The sequence below is a fragment of the Sitodiplosis mosellana genome, unplaced genomic scaffold (assembly GCF_009176505.1).
Source record: "Sitodiplosis mosellana isolate CC-2019 unplaced genomic scaffold, AAFC_SMos_1.0 Smas_scaffold_5295, whole genome shotgun sequence".
NCBI classification, from domain to species: Eukaryota; Metazoa; Arthropoda; class Insecta; order Diptera; family Cecidomyiidae; genus Sitodiplosis; species Sitodiplosis mosellana.
Window position 1 is genome coordinate 32,816 of NW_022600537.1, and position 18,914 is coordinate 51,729.

Here is an 18,914-nt window from a genome sequence, read left to right on the forward strand (position 1 = left end):
GTCGAAGTTTTAGTTAAAGTGACCGATTTTTCACTTTATTTTCATTATTATATTTTTACTGCCTTTATTTCAAGAAAATTCACAAAAATTAATCAAAAGTACCCGGACAACGCAGGCCAACGGTACGGAAAAGTTCGGGATTACCAATGTAATTCTTTTTATTTCGTATTAAAACTGGATTGTGAAAAGAGATATCGTCTTGCTGACTTCGGTGAAGTTGTAGTACTTGAGGTCCACTACATTTTTGCTGAAGACAGACATCTCTTATCAGTTAAGCGGAATACGGGAAAAACGCGAAACACGCAAATACATGGTTCCTCATTTTTCACGGAACTGATAAGAGATAACGAAATGATATCTTCTGCAAAGTTGTAGAACAGGTTGAGTTCTAGAACTTTTCCGAAGATATCATATCGTTATCTCTTATCAGTTGCGCGGAAAATGATAAGAATGGATTCGCGTTTTCCGCGGTTTTCCGCGTAATTGATAAGAGATAACGAAACACGGCATGTGGAAAATTGTAGTACTCAAGCTGCCCTTCAACTTTGTTATAGACAAATATCGCTTATCTTTTAACAGTCACGTGAAAAAAAAACTTATAAAAAATCCCTTGCTGAAGACATCATCTCGTTATCTCTTATCAGTAACGCTAAAAACCGCGAAAACCGCGAGTTTTTTCTTATCATTTTACGTGTAACCGATAAGAGATAACGAAACGACAACGATAACAAAGCCAAAAATTCAATATAAAATATTTTTCATCCCTACAAAATGTATAGGAATAACGATATTTATGTAGGAAATAATACACAGAGATGTGGTTTGGTTCGTGTTGCATTATTAACTGATTCTTTATTCAATAAGAGTGAAGTTGCTCATGTTACGTGTGAGCTGTCACAACCAGAGTGGCTGCGTCTTAATTCTAATTAGTAAAAGGAAATTTTCTTGGCATTTTTAACGTTAAGAAATTGAATTTGACTCTACGTTAAATTGACTTGAATTACTTTTAAATTCTCAACAACAACAAAAATCGTTAATGTCTTTAGCAAGTGAGAAAAAAAAAATCAAATAACAACAAATTGAATTAATTCTGTTTGCTATCGTCTTTGATCGTTGTCCATCGCTTCATGTTTTCCGCGCTCGTTGATGTCACCTTTGGATCGGAATGCGATCCCACCTTTTCCACGTCGAGTCTTTCGTTGGGTTTGACCTTTGTGATGCGATACGGGCCAAAAAAGTTTTCGGCTAGCTTGTTACCATTCACAGATTGTGTTCGTTTGATGGCAACTAAGTCGTCTTCGTTGTAGGTGCGCGCTTCCTTTCTTTTCGCGTCAAATTTCGATTTGCGCACGCGCTTGTGCTCTCTCTTTTTCGCGCTCTTCTTCAAATTGTTGCACAAAATTCTCTTCAATCGCTTCGAGCAACTGTGGATCCAACTTGTGTCTCATTGGGACACCTGTGAACAACTTGAATGGTGTTGTTCCAATGCTCCGCTGATAAGTACTGTTCAGCGCTTGCTGTAGTGCTGGTACATGTTTGTACCACTTCGTCGGATCATCGAGCGATAACTTCGTTAGAATTGGAATGATGCTTCGATTGATTCGCTCAACTTGACTATTTCCTCGTGGCATACCTGTTGTAATCGTCGAATGTTAGATGTTGTCGTCTTTGCAATACTGCTCGAACTCAACTGATGTGAAACCAGATCCCTTGTCTGATATAATTCGTCTTGGGCTGCCAAAATTCTGTTGTAGCACTCGTAATTTGTCAAGTGCCTCCTTCGTGTTTGTTGTTTTCGTTGGAAAAATCCATGACATTTTCGTAAAAGCATCGGTAACTACAAATAGATACTTATACATTTTGCACGTTTGCTGCCATCGGTCCGATGTGATCGACATGATACGTATCTAATGGCTTGTCTCCTTTGCGGATTGTGTGCAAATAACCTTCGGATTTTCCATGCTTGCGCTCAGCCAAAATACATGGAATACAATTGTCTAGTATCCCTTCTCGATGTGATACTGCTGCTTGATGCTCTCTTCGACTTTCTTCGTCGCAAAGGGACCGTTTTCATGTGCGGTTCTGATCACTTCCAACTCCATTGATGTGGGTACGGCCAACAACTCTCGACCGTTTAAAAACTTGTAGATGATTCCATTCCGCATGAAATAATCGTTGAACTGCTTCTGATTCTCCAAAATCGATGCGAGGGCTTTGCTATAAATGAATAGCCTTCGATGAACTTTCGGAATGAACCGGTGAGCCCCAGGTATGATTGAAGCTGCTTCAATGTTTTTGGTTCTTTGAATTTTTGAACGGCTTCGATTTTGTTTGGTGATGGTCTGATGCACCCATTCTCGACGATGTGACCGAGAAATTCAATCGATGTTTTCAAGAATTCACGCTTTTTCCACTTGATTTCTAGACCGACTTCAGCTGCACAGTCTAACACACGTTTCAATCTTTGAATCGGTTCTTCTCTGTTTCTTGCAACAATTATTACGTCATCCATGTAAATCAAAACAATTCCTACGAGAATTAATTTACGAAACACGTTGTTGATGTGACGTTGAAATGCCGACGGGCTATTGCTACAACCGAATGGTGCTTTCAACGGAATATATTGTCCACTGTGCGTCACAAATGCTAAGTACTTTTGACTGTTTTCTTCGACTGGAATGTGAAAAAATGCATACTTTAAGTCAATTTTACTAAACACTTTTGCACCTTTGAGAGATTCAATTATGTCGTCGATATTCGGCGCTGGTACCAACAGAGACTTGTTTGATTAGACGTAAAACTTTTCTTCAATATATCACTCCTTCGATAAATTGAATGATGACTTTTGCAGTCATTAAAGCCGTCACTAAAATGCTTCCACTGGCCTTTCATTTTACGCGTTTAAGTTACATTGTTAACATGTTTTGTATAGAGGTGTCAACGGACAAAATTTTGTCCGTCCGTCCGTCCGGACATTTTTTGAAAAAATTCGGACGTCCGGTCCGAATGTCCGAAAACCGAAATTTTTTTTCGGACGTCCGGTCCGAATGTCCGAAAACCAAAAAAAATTTTCGGACGTCCGGTCCGAATGTCCGAATTTTTTTTCGGACGGACGGACGGACAAGGGGTTTGTCCGAACTTTTCAAATTTTTTCGGACGTCCGAAGATTTTTCGGACGTCCGTAAAATTTCCGGACAATTTCCGGACGTCCGAACAATTTCCGGACGTCCGAAAAATTTCCGGACGTCCGAAAAAAATTCAAAGCCAAAAAAAATATTCGAGCCAAAAAATAATTCAAAAGAAAATTTTCTCGGCTCCAATGATTTCTTTCTAATCCCACAATTGATCCGTTGCGACCAACAAATTCCCTCAGAATATTTTAGTTTCAAAGTGCAACAACCAACGTAAAAACGTTTACCAAAAAGTGTAAACCAACTAATATACAAACTAATATATTTTCTTTTGAATTTTTTTCTGGCTCGATTATTTTTTTTGGCTTTGAATTTTTTTCGGACGTTCGAAAAAACTTCGGACGTCCGAAAAAATTTGAAAAGTTCGGACAAAACCCCTTGTCCGTCCGTCCGTCCGAAAAAAAAATTCGGACATTCGGACCGGACGTCCGAAAAATTTTTTTGGTTTTCGGACATTCGGACCGGACGTCCGAAAAAAAAATTCGGTTTTCGGACATTCGGACCGGACGTCCGAATTTTTTTTTCGGTTTTCGGACGGACGGACACTTTTGTCCGAATTTTTGTCCGTGTCCGTTGACACCTCTAGTTTTGTACAATATCAGATGAAAAACCTCTAGATGAGGTTAAAATGGAGTGACGCTTCTGTGCGTGGATTTACCACTAAAAAAAACGATATCATTTTGAGTGACGCTTTAACGCTGTATTACCTCTGGATACAAAGTTCAGAAGTGTTTTGCGCATTCACTATTGTAAAATTTTATTCACAATAAGGAAAAATATCGCGTCACGATTTTTGAATTCTGTTCCAAAGCTTTTAAGCATTTTGCCGTGTAAAAGTTGTGACGCGATATTTTTCCTTATTGTGAATAAATTTTTACAATAGTGAATGCGAAAAACACTCCTGAACTTCGTATCCAGAGGTAATACAGCGTCAAAGCGTCACTCAAAATGATATCATTCTTTTTGAGTGGTAAATTCACGCACAGGAGCGTCACTCCATTTTAACCTCGTCTAGAGGTTTTTCATCTGATATCATTAATTTTGTAAGGCTTTTTTTTGTTGGAAAAATACATTTTTATGTAGAAGTATGTCTATTTTAAGGTCTTATTATCAGGAAATTGCAATTTTCTGGGTAACACATTCCCATTGTAATTTCACAAATTCTGGAGATAGCACTATCTAATTTCCACTACCATTGAAAAGTCCCATTTTCATCTAATTGCACATTATAAAATGCGGTAAAATATGATCAAATTTCAAAACAACGTGAAAAAAGTGGATTCTTATTATTTCATTGGAAAATATTAATTTCCAACAACCAAAGCTCTGGGAAATGCATTTTTATGTATCCCCCGAAATAAAAGTTCAATTTCATACATTCAGATGTGAAAATGCCGATTTATGACCAAAATGACAACGAAGTGGATATTTAGGTGTTGGTAGACTCCAATTGTTTTTACGAAAAAATAGCAGTTTTCCAAGACCAAAACGACATCAGAGGTGTATTTCACGTGTTTTCCGAACAAAAATTTCATTTGCAGTGAAAATAGAGCAAGTTGAAAAATTCACTTCAATCCGACCAATTTTTCGACCATGAAATGGCTTCAGACCGCCTTTTTACCACTTTTAATCGATTTTTGTAAAAATTGAGCGGATATGGTCTTTTGTGAGCCTTTTTCAGCCAGTCGATGCGTATTCTTGGCACTAATTTCATCGTGGAATGCGACTCTCCATACAAATTCCATTCATTGATCAGTCGCCGATGCCCAGAACTTCGAAATACGATTTTTCCCGGATATATGCCATTTTATTGGTATGGTGGCCGGCTACAAACGCTCAATTTTTGGTAAAAGGTTGTCGGGCTGATTCGTGAGAAATCGCCTTTGGCGTGAAATTTAAGGGGGTTGATTTTTCATAAAAATCTACTTTTTTTCTTTTATATCACATAAACATTGGCATGTGTGTATGAATTGGTTTGAAGGTCTTCTCAAATGATTACAAGCCAACTTTACCCGATGGGCGTCTGAGTTGATCTAGTGTGCGAAATAAATACTTCAAAAAATCGTATACATGCAGGTTAGTGAAGCCATAGCTAGCTCTCCTGTAATGCAAATGTCAATCTGAGAACGGGTTTCGATGTGTCCCAACACCAGCTTTAACTTGGGCATATCGGCACCAGAATCTATGGGGTTCAAAAAAGTTTCCGGACTCACCCACATCCAAATCAATACTTTCATAGAAAACCATGGTCAAACTGCCAATTCCCATAACTTTTTTGTTTTTGGACCAATCGAGGCGCTGAGACCGGCGTTGGAAAGGTAGTGAGGAGGAGTTTTTCTTGGACACCTCAAACCACTGGGTACCCCCTTCGTGGGATATGGTTATAGATTTGAAAATTTATCGAAATTTTGCAACCATTATATTTTTGCCTAGACCACACTTTAGGCATGGGGGATATAATGTTTCCGACTATTTAGGCCAAAACCTTTCCAACGTCACCTACCGTGTCGGGGCTCAAATAGTGTCCTGAGAAAATAGCATACTTGCTGTATATATATTCGTGCCGCAAAAACTGGCATATTTGATATTTGGCTTGAAATGCACAGTTGTTGGAGCGTCACTTGTCGGACTACCGTCCTCCGTGATACAAGTACATTTGTTATTTCTGTAACTTACAAAGAACATCTAAACTGAGTTTACTGCGAACAACATCTCTTTTACGCTAACATCAATTCGTACATGAACGAGTCAGTGTGACAGTTGGTGTGAGCGAGACAAAGTTTGGCAGCAAACAATTTGGTCGTGTCAGTTTGAATGTTCTTTAGGTATTTTCAGAGTATTAACAGAGTTTACTTTAAATGGAATTCATAAGCACAAAATAAGTTTATGCGATGGATTTATCAGAAATTAAATTAATAAATTTATAAAAAATTAAATCGCACGCGTTGCTGTATAAACTCAACGCATTCAAAACACACGTTTAAACAAGTAACGCCAGTGCGTATTCACACAAATGGCATTTCATTTATGTATGATTTTCTAATAAAAAATATTTATTGGATTAGTTCTCAAAAATCAAATTTAAAATTTATTTCCAATGAAAATTCAACCTTCGCTACATTTCGTTTGGTTTCATTTATTTTTTGTTTGCTCATTTCGACGACGATCGAGCACAAAGCACACAATCACTGCTCAGCTCATAAGTCATTGCTGTGTTTATGTAGGTGAGTTAGAAGAGCAAATCATTGCAACGATTTCGGTGGACATTTGAGCGGCCGATCGTTTCAATGATATCGAGTGTTCTAACTATTGAGTGTGTCCCTACAAGAATTTAGCTTCAACGTTTACGCCAACGTATCGGCAACCTTCCGCAATAGTTGTCACAAAATGCATGAACTGTGATCAACTTCATTCGAATTTAGTTTGTTGTATTTTAAAAGGCTGCAATGGCTGATTATTCTCCCTAATAATTATTTTAAATAAGTTTTTATGTCTTATTAGCAACGATAAGCACTGAGCAACATGAAAAGTTTAAATAAAACCATTTGAAATTATGTTTTCAATGTAATGAAGTTGGATACAATTCGAATTTAAATGTTTACGCAATACGATGTGTCGGCGTAATGATTTTGCGTAAACCTGTACATTGAAAATCCAATCGCAATGCGGAATGCTGCGGGTAGGTTTTGCTTTACGACGACATGTCGACGTAAACCTCAATGTATCGCAAAATTCTTGTATGGTGTAACTATTCCAATAAATATTTTTTTATCAGAAAATCATACTGAAATGAAATTTCATTTGTGAGAATGCGCACTGCCGTTGCTTGTTCAAACGTGCGTTGAGTGTGTTTTGAACGCGTTGAGTTTATACAGCAACACGTGCGATTTATCTGATAAATCCATAAACTTATTTTAAATATAATTTAATACTGATTAATTCCGTTCAAAGTAAACTCCGAGTATTAGTACCAAAATCTTATAAGATTTTTCATTTAATGAAACTCATAGGCATATATATATATATCAATTTTTCGTGATGTTTTTTTTATTTGTTCTTGTTGGTCAGATAAAATGGAAATTTAATTTTTCATGTTATTTCGACCTATTAGGATTCTGGTGCGATGCCTTTTAGCAAAGGAACGTTCGTATGATTTCCGAATAATGAGCATAATAGCGCCACGCCAAAACCGGTACCTCTTTCACCCTACAAAGAATCTATTGAACGGATATTTTATTAAATTATATAATTTAACTTACACAGTAAACAGGTGATGCCATATCTACATGAATCCATATGCCAGGAAAATCAAAGCCCAGATGGGCTGCTATAAATAGTCCAGCACATGAAGACTGAGCATTGTTGCGATTCTATATAATGCAAAGAAAATAAATACAGCGAACGTTCGGAAATCTTAAGTTTTCTGAACGAATTTCGTTACATTTGCACTTTATTGACATATAATGAAATCGATTAAGTTTTGATTATTTTTATATATTTTGGTTAGGATAGTGTGTAGAAACTCAAATCAAGTGCGGCGTGTAGAATCTTGGATGCCCAGAATAATGGTACTATTTTGTCTCGAAAAAACACGCCTAAACCTATAAATCATCAGCCGTCCACGATAAAGCAATTCATTTTCCAGCAAAGTTTTAGTACTCAACAAGAGCTATGCAGCGCGCAGTACTAAATGTTACTAAAGAGTAATAAAGTGTACTAAAATGTACTAAAACTGTTCAAACGGTTTTTATCGGTTCTCAACTATTCTAGGTGACACAATGCAGCAAAAAATGGTACTAAAACGTTCTTAGATGTATGTATATTGAAATTTAAGTTCAGATAAATGCAAGTAATTAGTATCAGATGAAAAACCTCTAGACGAGGTTAAAATGGAGTGGCACTCATGTGCGTGGATTTACCACTAAAGGTGGCAAAGGGACAAAATTTGTTCGTCCGTCCGTCCTTTTATTGATTTGGGACAAACGGACATTTGTCCCAATGTCCCATTGCCAAAAGAGACAAACGGACATTTGTCCTAATGTTCCATTTCAAATTAGGACAAATGAACAAATTTTTAAAATGATGTATAACACTTATGAAGTGATGTAAGTCATTTTAAAAATTTGTCCGTTTGTCCTAATTTGAAATGGAACATTAGGATAAATGTCCGTTTGTCCCTTTTGGCAATGGAACATCGGGACAAGATGTCCGTTTGTCCTTATTTGAAACGGGACATTAGGGCAAATTTCCGTTTGTCCTTTTTAGCAATGGGACATTGGGACAAATGTGTGTTTGTCCCAAATCAATAAAAGGACGAACGGACACGAAATGTTCGTCCTCTGTCCGTCCGTTTGCCACCTTTATTTACCACTCAAAAAGACTGATATTATTTTTTGCCCTTTACGATAAAAAAAATAAAATCTGCCAGATATTCACGAATTCACAGAAATCTTCTGAAGCAAAAACGAAAAAGGTAGCCAAAATTGAGATTTTTCAATCATTTTTTTACATTTTTAGGTCCATAACTTTTATACAACTGAACCGATTTCAATGTTCGATGGCGCGATCTAGAACTATCTCAATACTGTCTGAAGGGTGTAAAAGGTCGAAAAATGGCCCTGATCCAGCTTATGTTTTCAACTCGTAATATTAGATGCAGAAGATCACCTTTTCTACTTCAAAAATGCCTTTTGCTGGGTTCTATCGTATATAGCTTTTATTTTCTGGAGAAACAAACAAAATTATATCAATTTTTTTTACCAGCGCGCTGCATAGCTCTTGTCGAGTACTAAAACTTTACTGAAGAATGTATTGCTTTATCGTGGATGATGATTTATAGGTTTAGGCGTGTTTTTCCGGGACAAAAAAAGTACCGTTATTCTGAGCATCCTTGCCGCATTTGATTCGAGTTTCTACGCACTATACAAGTCAAAATAAATAAAAATAATCAAAAACTCGCTTTGCTTGGTGAACATTCTCGCTCTACGCTACGCGTAGTCTGTTAGAATCTACGAAGAGGACTCATTGTTCAGTATCGCATTGGTAGTAACGTTTTAATCAAAATTTGTAGTTACTTACAGATATTATTTAAACATAAAAACAAAATCTATTTTGGAATTAAAAAATCCAAAGTTTTGAACCCCGAGGAAGAAAAAAAAAGAAATTAGTCCCCTTTACATTCAATGTACATTGGACAATGTATGTTTCGTGTAAAGGTAATATTATATCGTTTTTATCATGTGTCCGTAAAGTGCAGTTAAGCCCGAATTTCTTTTCTATACATTCTACATGTAAAATTCAGTTTGTTGTGTGAATTAAAATACAAAGCGAGACGCGCGTGTTCAATGTTTTTGAGCATATATGCCAGCTGGTCGAGAATTTAGACTGGAGCTTTTCATTAATACGATTTTTCGAAATATTTATGATCATATCTCTTATATTAGTACAAAAACCACTTAACGTTTTTATGCTGGGGCAAGTCTAAGCCATGAAACAAACATTTCATGCCAACTAACTTTATCTCTATCTTTCATATCTTATTTATTTATTTTTTATTTTTATTTATTTTAAATAAATGAATAAATAAATTTCTCACTTGTACTGAATTTACCAATACATTTGCAAAAATCTATTGGTAGTTTGAAGTTTCACCAATATAAGTGCTCCGCTTTACCGATGTTTTTCGTTATGTGCAGTTAGTCGAAATAGTGTTCGTTCACCCCTTGTTTGCAATAACTTTGATTTTGTCAGAAAAGTATGACGTATTTCAAAAATTCCAACTTTAATGAAAAAATCAAGGAGTTTTACGAAAGAAACGTGAGTAGTTAACACATTCCTTGGAAGCATATGATTCAGAGCTTCTGAGGGGTCAAATTACCCCCGTCTGATTTAATTTTGGACATTACCCCTATGTGGAAAATTTACCCATACTCTGATTTAAATTCAAAGGTGCACACAGGGAAGAATTGTTGAGTGCTTTTCCGAGATTTTCCGACCAAAAAATTCATTTGGAAGAAAAAAAAATATTTCTAAGATATCTTAAATTATTATTATTTTTGCGAAAAAAATCCATTGTACCAAAGATCTCAACAATACTTCCCTGTGCGTGAGGATCTTTTTTTAGTCCTCACGTTACACTAGATAGAATCGATTTTGAAAAGTGATGACTTTTTTTGCTCTTCACTTTTGATTTACCTAATGGGGCCATACAGCCAATGTAAATACATTGATACCAGTGTATGAACTTTCTTCTAAAACTTTACGAATAAAGCATGAGAATAAAGCGTGGCGCCACTATCTTTCCCAAATATATCATTGAAGTCAATGGAATACATAAGAGTTCAAAAGCGCAGCGATAGATGGCGCCTTTATGAATCCTATACGCAGCTTACTTAATGAATATGGCCCATTTGGAATTACCCATACTCGATTCTAAAATTACCCCCCAAATAAAAATTTGCAATTTGAAATTATTGTATTTTTGAACATTTTATACTGTGAACCCATTTTTGGAGGCCCCAATGAAGTCATATGGGGTAGGTGACTTCGCAGTTTTTGTAGCCTCATCGATTCCCTTTCCAACGGTACCATTTGGAAATGTGTCAACTACTTCTCAGTTAGTTTTCAGTTGCCGCAAACCCATTTTTTTTCGACTTTTTCGATTTTTCAAAAAATTTACACTGGGTGAACTCAAAATTGTAGGCCACTTGCAGCCCCAAGATTTTGGTTTTCACATTTTCTACCGAAAACAAGACTTCAAACTAATTTTCAGCCAATTCTGAGATGGTTGATCCAATTCTTGGTCGATTTCGTGTGGAATGGTCGATATGGTTGCTGTATTTTTATGAAGATAAAAGGTGTAACCCCATCTTAGATGCTCAAAGAAAGTCGCTTTCAAATGATGTATTACTCAAATGAATAACTTAAAGTAAACTTGTCTCTCAGTATAAAAAAAGGAGCTACTCTATGATCAAAAATGTGCGGAATGGACCGTTACAATTTTTCCCTTTGATTTGCGACCTCATGAATCGCAAGTACTTCAAAAAAAATTTACTGTTTTGTTAACCCGTTTGTGCCCGGTTAAAATTTGTGTTTCCATTAATAAAAACAGTAAGTCATCGCAAATAACACGAATGAAAAGGCGGAGAGAAAGAATGCAAATAATATACTACCGCATGAGTTATGAATGCGACAGAAAGAGAACACAGTAGTGTTTATACGCGTCAGAACGACGCTGTGCCTTCGCATCGCTGTCGTCAACTGGTGCCAGCAAGTGTACTACAAACACAATGTCAAAATCAATGTCAAATTCGTCAACACAAGAGTGAAAATTTTTCCATACAGTGTTTGTGGTACAGTTGCTAGCATCAGTGGGCGTCAGCACTGCTTGACGTTAGCTCATAGCAGGCTCTGGAAAAATGTGAAAAATATAAGCCATAACCTGTTTTTGTAAATTTTCAAACTCATTCTTATCAAGATAATTGTGAAGCTATTTATATTTTAATTTTGATTGTATTTGCCTTCTATAAAAGAATATATCGGCAGTTCCACACGAAATCAGGGAAGAGTTGTAATGTGAGGTCGTCGAATTGGCTGAAAATTGGCTTGTAGTCTTGTTTTCGATAGAAAATGAGAAAACCAAAATCTTAGGGCTGTAAGTGGCCCACATTTCTGAGTTCACCCAGTGTAAATTTTGCAAAAAATTGAAAAAATCGAAAAAGGGCTTGCGTCAACTGAAATCTAACTAAGAAGTAGTTGACACATTGCCAAACCTATGGTACCGTTGAAAAGGGAATCAAATCTACACTGTGTGAACTCCGAAATGTGGGCCTTTAACAGCCCTAAGATTTTGATTTTCACATTTTCTATTGAAAACAAGACTCCAAGCCAATTTTCAGCCCATTACTACTCTTCTCTGATTTCGTGTGGAATTGCCGATATATTGAAATCAGTTTTTCTATTTGATTAATACATACAGCAACTGAATTTTTCATATCAGCAACAGAAGATGCAAATTCTGAAAAATGTAACTCAGGACAATAAACAATCGGTGCCAATAAGTCTCCTGAATTACGACCTGCTTCCACCGCCTTTACTTCCCAACATTCAGAATTTGTTAAAACAGCACCATGATATTTGCCAGTTGAAATTGCCTGCATGATAAAAAATGATGGAAACTTCTTTGCAATTCTAGAATTCTCAAAATATAAGCTAAACATAAAGGCACCTGTGCACCTGTAAGGGTTGCCATATCCAGAATATTAGTTGCGTTAAGATCCTTCTTTGCAAATGCCACACCATCTGCTAATACTAAACGACCTTCAGCGTCTGTATTATTAATTTCAACAGTTCGACCGGAATACAGTTTATGAATATCATCAGGACTAGGAAAATAGATGAAGAGAACATTTCAATAGAAAGTATTATTTGGCAAGAAACACGTTTTGATTACGTCTAAGAACAAAACATCATTCACCCGAGCTTGGTTATATCGATAAATAAATATTAGTAACATAAATTGAAATCGATACTAATATGTTTAACGCTCCAGTTAGTATATCTTTTCTCAAACGTGTAGTTAGATTATCTTGAACCGTTGACCATTACACATTTTCGTGTTTGGCCATTTCCTTCAGAGGTTGGTTGCAGATAAAATTATTTATATAAATTTCAAATATCAAATAAATTTATTCGAAATTTTTCATTCGTTGTGTTGATCTAACGCATTTGCAGTACATAAACGAGACAACGGCTGTTGTATTGACAGCCAGCTATTTATAGCTGGAATGAGATTCTCGTTTTATTCATTTACCGTTATTTGTCAACAATTCTGCCACTGCGTCACTACATAGTATATATCTATGGGTGAGATTGGGAGTGGATGTTTTTATTTTTGTACGTTAGGCCATGGACTTATTGAAAGACCTAGTAAATAACAAACAAATTTTGCTGAGTTTTCCACATACCGTGTAGCATCGGGTCCGACAGCATTTTCAGCCAAGCAAAAAACGGCGTGTAAATTTTGAATAAATTGTGATTGGATCATAATTTTGAATGCAGCTAAAATTGCAGCCGCACCTCCACAATCGCGTTTCATTCCAGGCATTGATGTCTTTTGCTTGATGCTTAGGCCGCCGGTGTCATATACAATGCCTTTCCCGACCCAAGCATAAGTTTCGGTTGCACCAATCGGAGTATACGAGAGCACCGCAAGGGCAGGTGCCCTTTGTGGTGAGTTTATGGCTTTACCTACACCATATATACCCCCAAAACCACGTTCATTTAGCTCCTCACCACGTATCACTGTTGATTTTATGTTCAATTCTTTTGCAACAGAATTAATTTCATTCAAAAAATGTGATACATCCATTTCATTGCATGGCATATCTACAATTTTTGCGGCCAGTCTAATACCTTTCAAATATATATGTATAAATTATAATACAGAGCTGTGAAGTTTTATTATCAATACAATATACCATTGGATACGTTTAATAAACATTCAATATCAGCCTCCGATAAAATGTTTTCCATGACTGTATCGTTTTCGATCAGAATAAATTCAATGTTTACAATGACTTCTTCAACATTATGACATCCAGTCTTACGAGAGTATAACGGGAATGCTCTTGAAACTGCACATGCACTTGCGAACAAATCTTTTTTTTCACAAATAATCTGTAAAAATCAATGAAAGAAACTGTATTTTAAGCAAGCAAAAACCCTGCTAGTCCAATGTACCACTATGCTTTCGGTAACGTTCATTGTATGAGTCTTCACTAAGCGTGTAATTGCGTGGGCCCTCGAATTTGTATTATGGCGTGAAGATTTTATTGGTAATGCGGCGATGGTCGCTAGACTTAAATAAAGTGGACAGAAGTCTGTAGGTGAAGGATGAAGGCACGTTATAGAATCCCTAAAAATGACCTCGCTCACGCGTGGAGCTAATTTACATCGAACGTCTTGAAATTTCAAAATAGACAAATGTCGTAGCTGCCCAATCATTAACACCGGGTGACTCTGAGGATCAGTTTTTGTCAATGTCTTATTGAAATTGAAAGTAACCATCTAAAAATCCAAAATACTCTTTCAGAAATAAATGTAGCTCTAACCATTTAAAACATTTATTCATTAAAAGATAAGAACAAAATCTTTGTAAAAACTAAAATCTAAAATACCTTTTCACAATTAAATGTAGAACTGTATGTAAGCACTTGAAAATTTTGAGTTGTATTCGAATGACACGACCTTTGTTTCTATGTAATTACGGACATTTAAATTGTCATCCGTGTAAATTATCAATACAAACAAGAGCTTTGTGGGCTAGCGCAATTGCTAATAAAACATGTGTGTATACAATTTAGTTCAAAGCAAGAAATTTAAGATTTGTTGAAAAAGTAAATCATCTGAGTATTAATATTTTTATAATGAATAGTTCATAACAAAGAAAAAATTTAAAACATTGACCATTGAAACACTGAAACATAGATTCGATGAAATTAGAGCGTTTAGTACTTCAATAATATAAATGACATAGAACTGTCAACGCAATTTTGACATTTTGCACCACGTGTGTTTGAAAATAGATGTCAACCGAGCGTAGTTGTTTAAAATTATTCTGAAAAAATTATGACTAAAATAAAATGCAAAATAGCCGATATAATAGAAAATCCGGCTAAAAAGCAGAAACGAAATCCAGTCATAGGTAAATTGAACACATTTTTTTTCAGATATACAACTCATTCAGCAGTATTTATTGCGTTTTCTTTAGTTCAATTCCAGAATGGTTCACTCAGCAATGAATTTGCTTCAGGTCTGGATGTTTGTATCGCAAAGGATATTCAAAATGAGAACACATCGTCTTTGTTACTTGCCTTGTCCAAAGATAATGTTTATGATGGACTTATCGATAGAAATCCCTCATGTAATTTGAAGAAAACATTCATTGGTGTACGTAAGAAAACATCTGAGGAGGTTAGTAAACTTTGAATATCTCCATGAAATACAGCACCCAAGATTATTTATTATCCATTAGGTGAAACTAGTAGAAGTTACTGAATGCAGTATGATGAGTCATATATATCGCCATAACAATATCTGTTACACACAAAACTTAAACTCATCCAACGAACATAGCCATATGAGCTCAGAAAGTGCACGGCGGATTTTATTCAAAGATTTTGGTGGTAAAAAGGCAATAAAAGTCCTAGACCGCAAAGAAAAGATGAAAGTTAATGTTGACGCTGTGAAAGAACAACTGGATAAAACTTTATTAGGTTAGTAACCACGAAAAGGAGTATTTATATTTTTATATTGGGTTAATAATGAAATAATATAGTACGAAACCGGTTGCTATATCACATTAAAATTCCATTTGGGGTATCATTGAATATTTCGCTATTGTTTCGATTTTTTATCGTTATAACAATTTCCTAAAAGTTCGTTGCCTGAAGAAAGTTATTCATGCAGTAGTTTCAGAAAATGCACACCCATATCACAATTCATATCTACTTTTTGTTTTTAAATAATTTCAACGTAAATTGTTTAAATCAGATATTAGCCAGAACCACATTGTAAAGAAAGACGAGTTTGACCGAGGAAAAGAAGAACAGGATCATATATTACAGGAATTGGTACCAAAAATGAATGCAGACGCTACAAAGTTGATCGATGTTTACAATTTAAACGAACTAATCGACGTGGATATACTAGAAAGTTTGAATGATGCAGCATTGAAAGTATTGGGAACGAGCTCGCAGGATTTACCGTAAGTACCTATCTATCAATTATTTATTAATCCTAATGCATTTGATTCCGGTCATATATCCAAAGTTAAATATGCATATTCAATCCCCATGGGGATAGACTTAACTGTAGACGTAACCGTTATGGTAGTCGAATTGTGCATGGAATGAATGGAGAAAAAATTGAATAGAATTAACTTCCAAACTCTTATTTTAATTCAAAAACAGATCGTTTAGTTACTTGGGCTACTCTGGCCTCCTTAGTTAAGTTAGTAGTTAAGTCTGTACTATGTACGCCTACTATCAGGGCCTCCACGAGCGCCTTCGGCGCCTCGGGGCAAGATATGTCGCAGCGCCTTTTACTTAGAAAGAAAAAGAGGATAATTTTTTTCAATAAAATAAAAATGCATCGAATTTGAGGTGTGATATATATTTTAAATAAATTATTCAAAGTATAATAAAATCTGTTCAAGTTAACTTCATTTTTCGTGCTTTAGAATCTGCAAAACTTTCGATAATATCATTGTAATCAATTTTTTCTGCAACTTCATGTTCGATAGATGTAATTGCAAGACCATTAAGGCGCCTTTGTGCCATTGAATTGCGCAGATAATTTTTTATGAGTTTTAATTTCGAAAAACTGCATTCGCCCGTAGAAACAGCTATTGGTGCCGTTAAGAAAATTCGAAGAGCTATGACAAAGTTAGGAACCAAATTTACCATACGACTCTTCTGAATGATATTTAGTATATCAATAGCCATGGTCAAATTGTTGTTTCGAACTAAGGTTGAAACAACTGGAAATTCACGAAATAAATCATTGCCATCTATATCGCTTACACCATTATAAGAAAGTGCGTGTTCAAGCTGCTGACATGATTTGAGCAAATGGCTATTCTCTTTGTTTTCATTATAATTTTCAAAGTCATACAAAAATAAAAATAGATCGTTGTGTTTCGTCAGTGCATCAAATCGTTCCTCCACAGAATTTTTAGTTACTTCAATTAGCAAAAGTATGAAATCATTTTGGAATTGTTCAGGTGAAGCTAAATATCGATTGGCTGACGCATGTTTTTCTTAGTGTAATATAAGAATCACATCAGTGTTTGCGCCTTTTTCGTGCTATATCGGCGCTCTCGCAACAATTTTTTTCTATGAGAAATGCGCTCTTTTCTATTTTTTCTGCGCCTTTTCTATGGAGAATAAATGCGCTCAAGTGCTTTCGGCGCTCTCGCGGCTATGAAAAAAAAATGCGCTCGAGCGCCTTTTCAGCGCCCTTTGGCGCTCAGCGCCCCGGGGCGTTGCCCCGAACGCCCCGGCGCTCGCGGACTACTATAACCTACTACCGTAAGTATTGAACAAATGGAAAATTATATGATTTTCGTCAGGTGTTATAGAGCATCCCTAAACGGCTGGAAACTTTCGGAAGTTTTTCAGGCCATGCCAAAAATAAAGACTTTATTGGAAGGGTATTTTTGTGGGATAATCGTTCAATCATGTAATGTAAATACTATTTGTCAGCTCATAGCATAGATGCTGTAGTCTTGAGAATTATAGAAATCTAAATGGCAGGGTATTCAGATTAAGAATCTCAGTTATTACCGTTATTTTTAATAATGAAGAATGTGTATTTGGAATTTACTTTAGATTCATCACAAACGATAATTCATTTTTTTTTCCCAACAGAATCAAACCAACATTTTTGTCGAATATAATTAAATGGGTTCAACAGGCCAGATTTCCAGAAGATATTGATAATTTGAAAAGGGTTAAAGCTTGTATTTATATCGATGCATTGCTCAATTACTTCAAACAAGTTAACCAAGTGCATCAAAATTCAAACATAAAATTGAAGCCGATATCACAAGTAACGTCGAAACTAGATTCACATATCAAAAAAAAATTTTCTCAGCCAAACATAAACAAACCGTACGTACATATATAAAAATACTCCTCTTAAGTTTTACATTATTATAGATATATAATTTTTTTCAGGACAAAAACGAATTACGTAGTACATAAAACATGTTGCTACATAATCGTTCTTTCTCTGTTGGTATCTGACAGATATGAAATGGATATCCAAAATATAGTCGAAGAGACCGGTATATCAAAAACCAATTTATTCAAAATGATGAACAGCATTGCCGTACGTCCAAAGGCCAAATCTAGCATCATAAGCATTCGTATGCCAAGTCAACTGAAATCATTTGCAACAAATTTCCGTCGTCGCCGCACTCTATAATTTTGTTCTCCATAAGTTTTGAAATAAAATATACGCAATCTTTTCATCGAAAAATGGTTTATTATTATTTTGTTAGAAAAAAATGATTCAACAATAGAGAAGAGCACGTAAATATTTATCAAATTGACGACCGCGCGCCAAGGAAAGGGTACATTTTCAATTTTTGATCAAAATGTAGGGGGGTAATTCCTAATTTTTCAAAATAAAAACAAGGGGGTAGATTCTAATTTTTGTAAAGAAAATTGCGACGTAAATCATTTCAAGAACCATTTTCCTAAGTATGAAAGAACCGCAGGTATGTATGAAGCGAAAATAATGTGTATATTCAACAACAACAACGACATTTTAAATGAACGGAGGATTAAAGATTTTAAAAACTATTGGGTGTACAAATTAAAACTCGCTGTTTGACAACAGATGGCTCCAGGGGTAAGTGCTGGTGAAAAATATCAGCTCTAAAACGTCATACGGTAAGCTTGGGCATCTGTCAACAATTCTGCATCATCACATTTGTAAATTTTTATCTGCATCATAAATTTTATTGTGCTCAAAAATGTCCGAGTTCGTGCCAAAAAACAGCATTTTGCGGGAGCAGTTTTTTTCATACGGGAAAAATGTGGAAAATGGATTATTCTTTTATCGAGTGGACACTGGTAGTGAAGAATGGACGGTTCTCGATAGACACAAGCATATCAAACCACATTTTGATCGTGGTTACTTGTCATTATAGGGGGC

The 18,914-nt window shown here is 35.7% G+C and overlaps 2 protein-coding genes across 8 annotated transcripts; one reads left to right on the top strand and one right to left on the bottom strand.

Moving 5' to 3' along the window:
- Positions 1–7,206: 7,206 nt before the first annotated feature.
- Positions 7,207–14,504, bottom strand: LOC129572633 (probable aminopeptidase NPEPL1). Of its 6 annotated transcripts, none has more exons than XM_055452639.1 (8): positions 14,369–14,504; positions 13,932–14,258; positions 13,670–13,868; positions 13,157–13,604; positions 12,418–12,574; positions 12,167–12,343; positions 7,451–7,561; positions 7,207–7,397 (listed from the first exon to the last, which is right to left on the bottom strand). In XM_055452639.1, the coding sequence occupies exons 2-8, from the start codon at positions 14,256–14,258 to the stop codon at positions 7,299–7,301; spliced, it is 1,518 nt and encodes a 505-aa protein (XP_055308614.1). In that variant the 5' UTR covers positions 14,369–14,504; the 3' UTR covers positions 7,207–7,298. The 6 variants fall into 6 exon arrangements, with proteins under 6 accessions (XP_055308614.1, XP_055308611.1, XP_055308612.1 ...); XM_055452636.1 differs by having other exon boundaries at positions 12,167–12,367; XM_055452637.1 differs by having other exon boundaries at positions 12,167–12,367; positions 13,932–14,274; positions 14,369–14,481.
- Positions 14,477–18,233, top strand: LOC129572634 (uncharacterized). Of its 2 annotated transcripts, none has more exons than XM_055452644.1 (6): positions 14,477–14,895; positions 14,962–15,164; positions 15,226–15,466; positions 15,744–15,957; positions 17,621–17,863; positions 17,930–18,233. In XM_055452644.1, the coding sequence occupies exons 1-6, from the start codon at positions 14,820–14,822 to the stop codon at positions 18,177–18,179; spliced, it is 1,227 nt and encodes a 408-aa protein (XP_055308619.1). In that variant the 5' UTR covers positions 14,477–14,819; the 3' UTR covers positions 18,180–18,233. The 2 variants fall into 2 exon arrangements, with proteins under 2 accessions (XP_055308619.1, XP_055308618.1); XM_055452643.1 differs by having other exon boundaries at positions 14,757–14,895; positions 14,941–15,164.
- The last annotated feature ends 681 nt before the right edge of the window (positions 18,234–18,914 follow it).

Bases quoted from the DNA above. Each gene is read 5' to 3' on its own strand.
- LOC129572633 (XM_055452636.1), bottom strand. From the start codon at position 14,258: ATGGTTACTTTCAATTTCAATAAGACATTGACAAAAACTGATCCTCAG. The intron at 13,869-13,931 runs GTACATTGGACT...TGATTTTTACAG, and splicing joins ACGTTACCGAAAGCATAGTG to ATTATTTGTGAAAAAAAAGA. The intron at 7,562-12,166 runs GTATGTATTAAT...TGCATTATATAG, and splicing joins ATATGAAAAATTCAGTTGCT to AATCGCAACAATGCTCAGTC.
- LOC129572634 (XM_055452643.1), top strand. From the start codon at position 14,820: ATGACTAAAATAAAATGCAAAATAGCCGATATAATAGAAAATCCGGCT. The intron at 14,896-14,940 runs GTAAATTGAACA...CTCATTCAGCAG, and splicing joins GAAACGAAATCCAGTCATAG to TATTTATTGCGTTTTCTTTA. The intron at 15,958-17,620 runs GTAAGTACCTAT...TTTTCCCAACAG, and splicing joins ACGAGCTCGCAGGATTTACC to AATCAAACCAACATTTTTGT.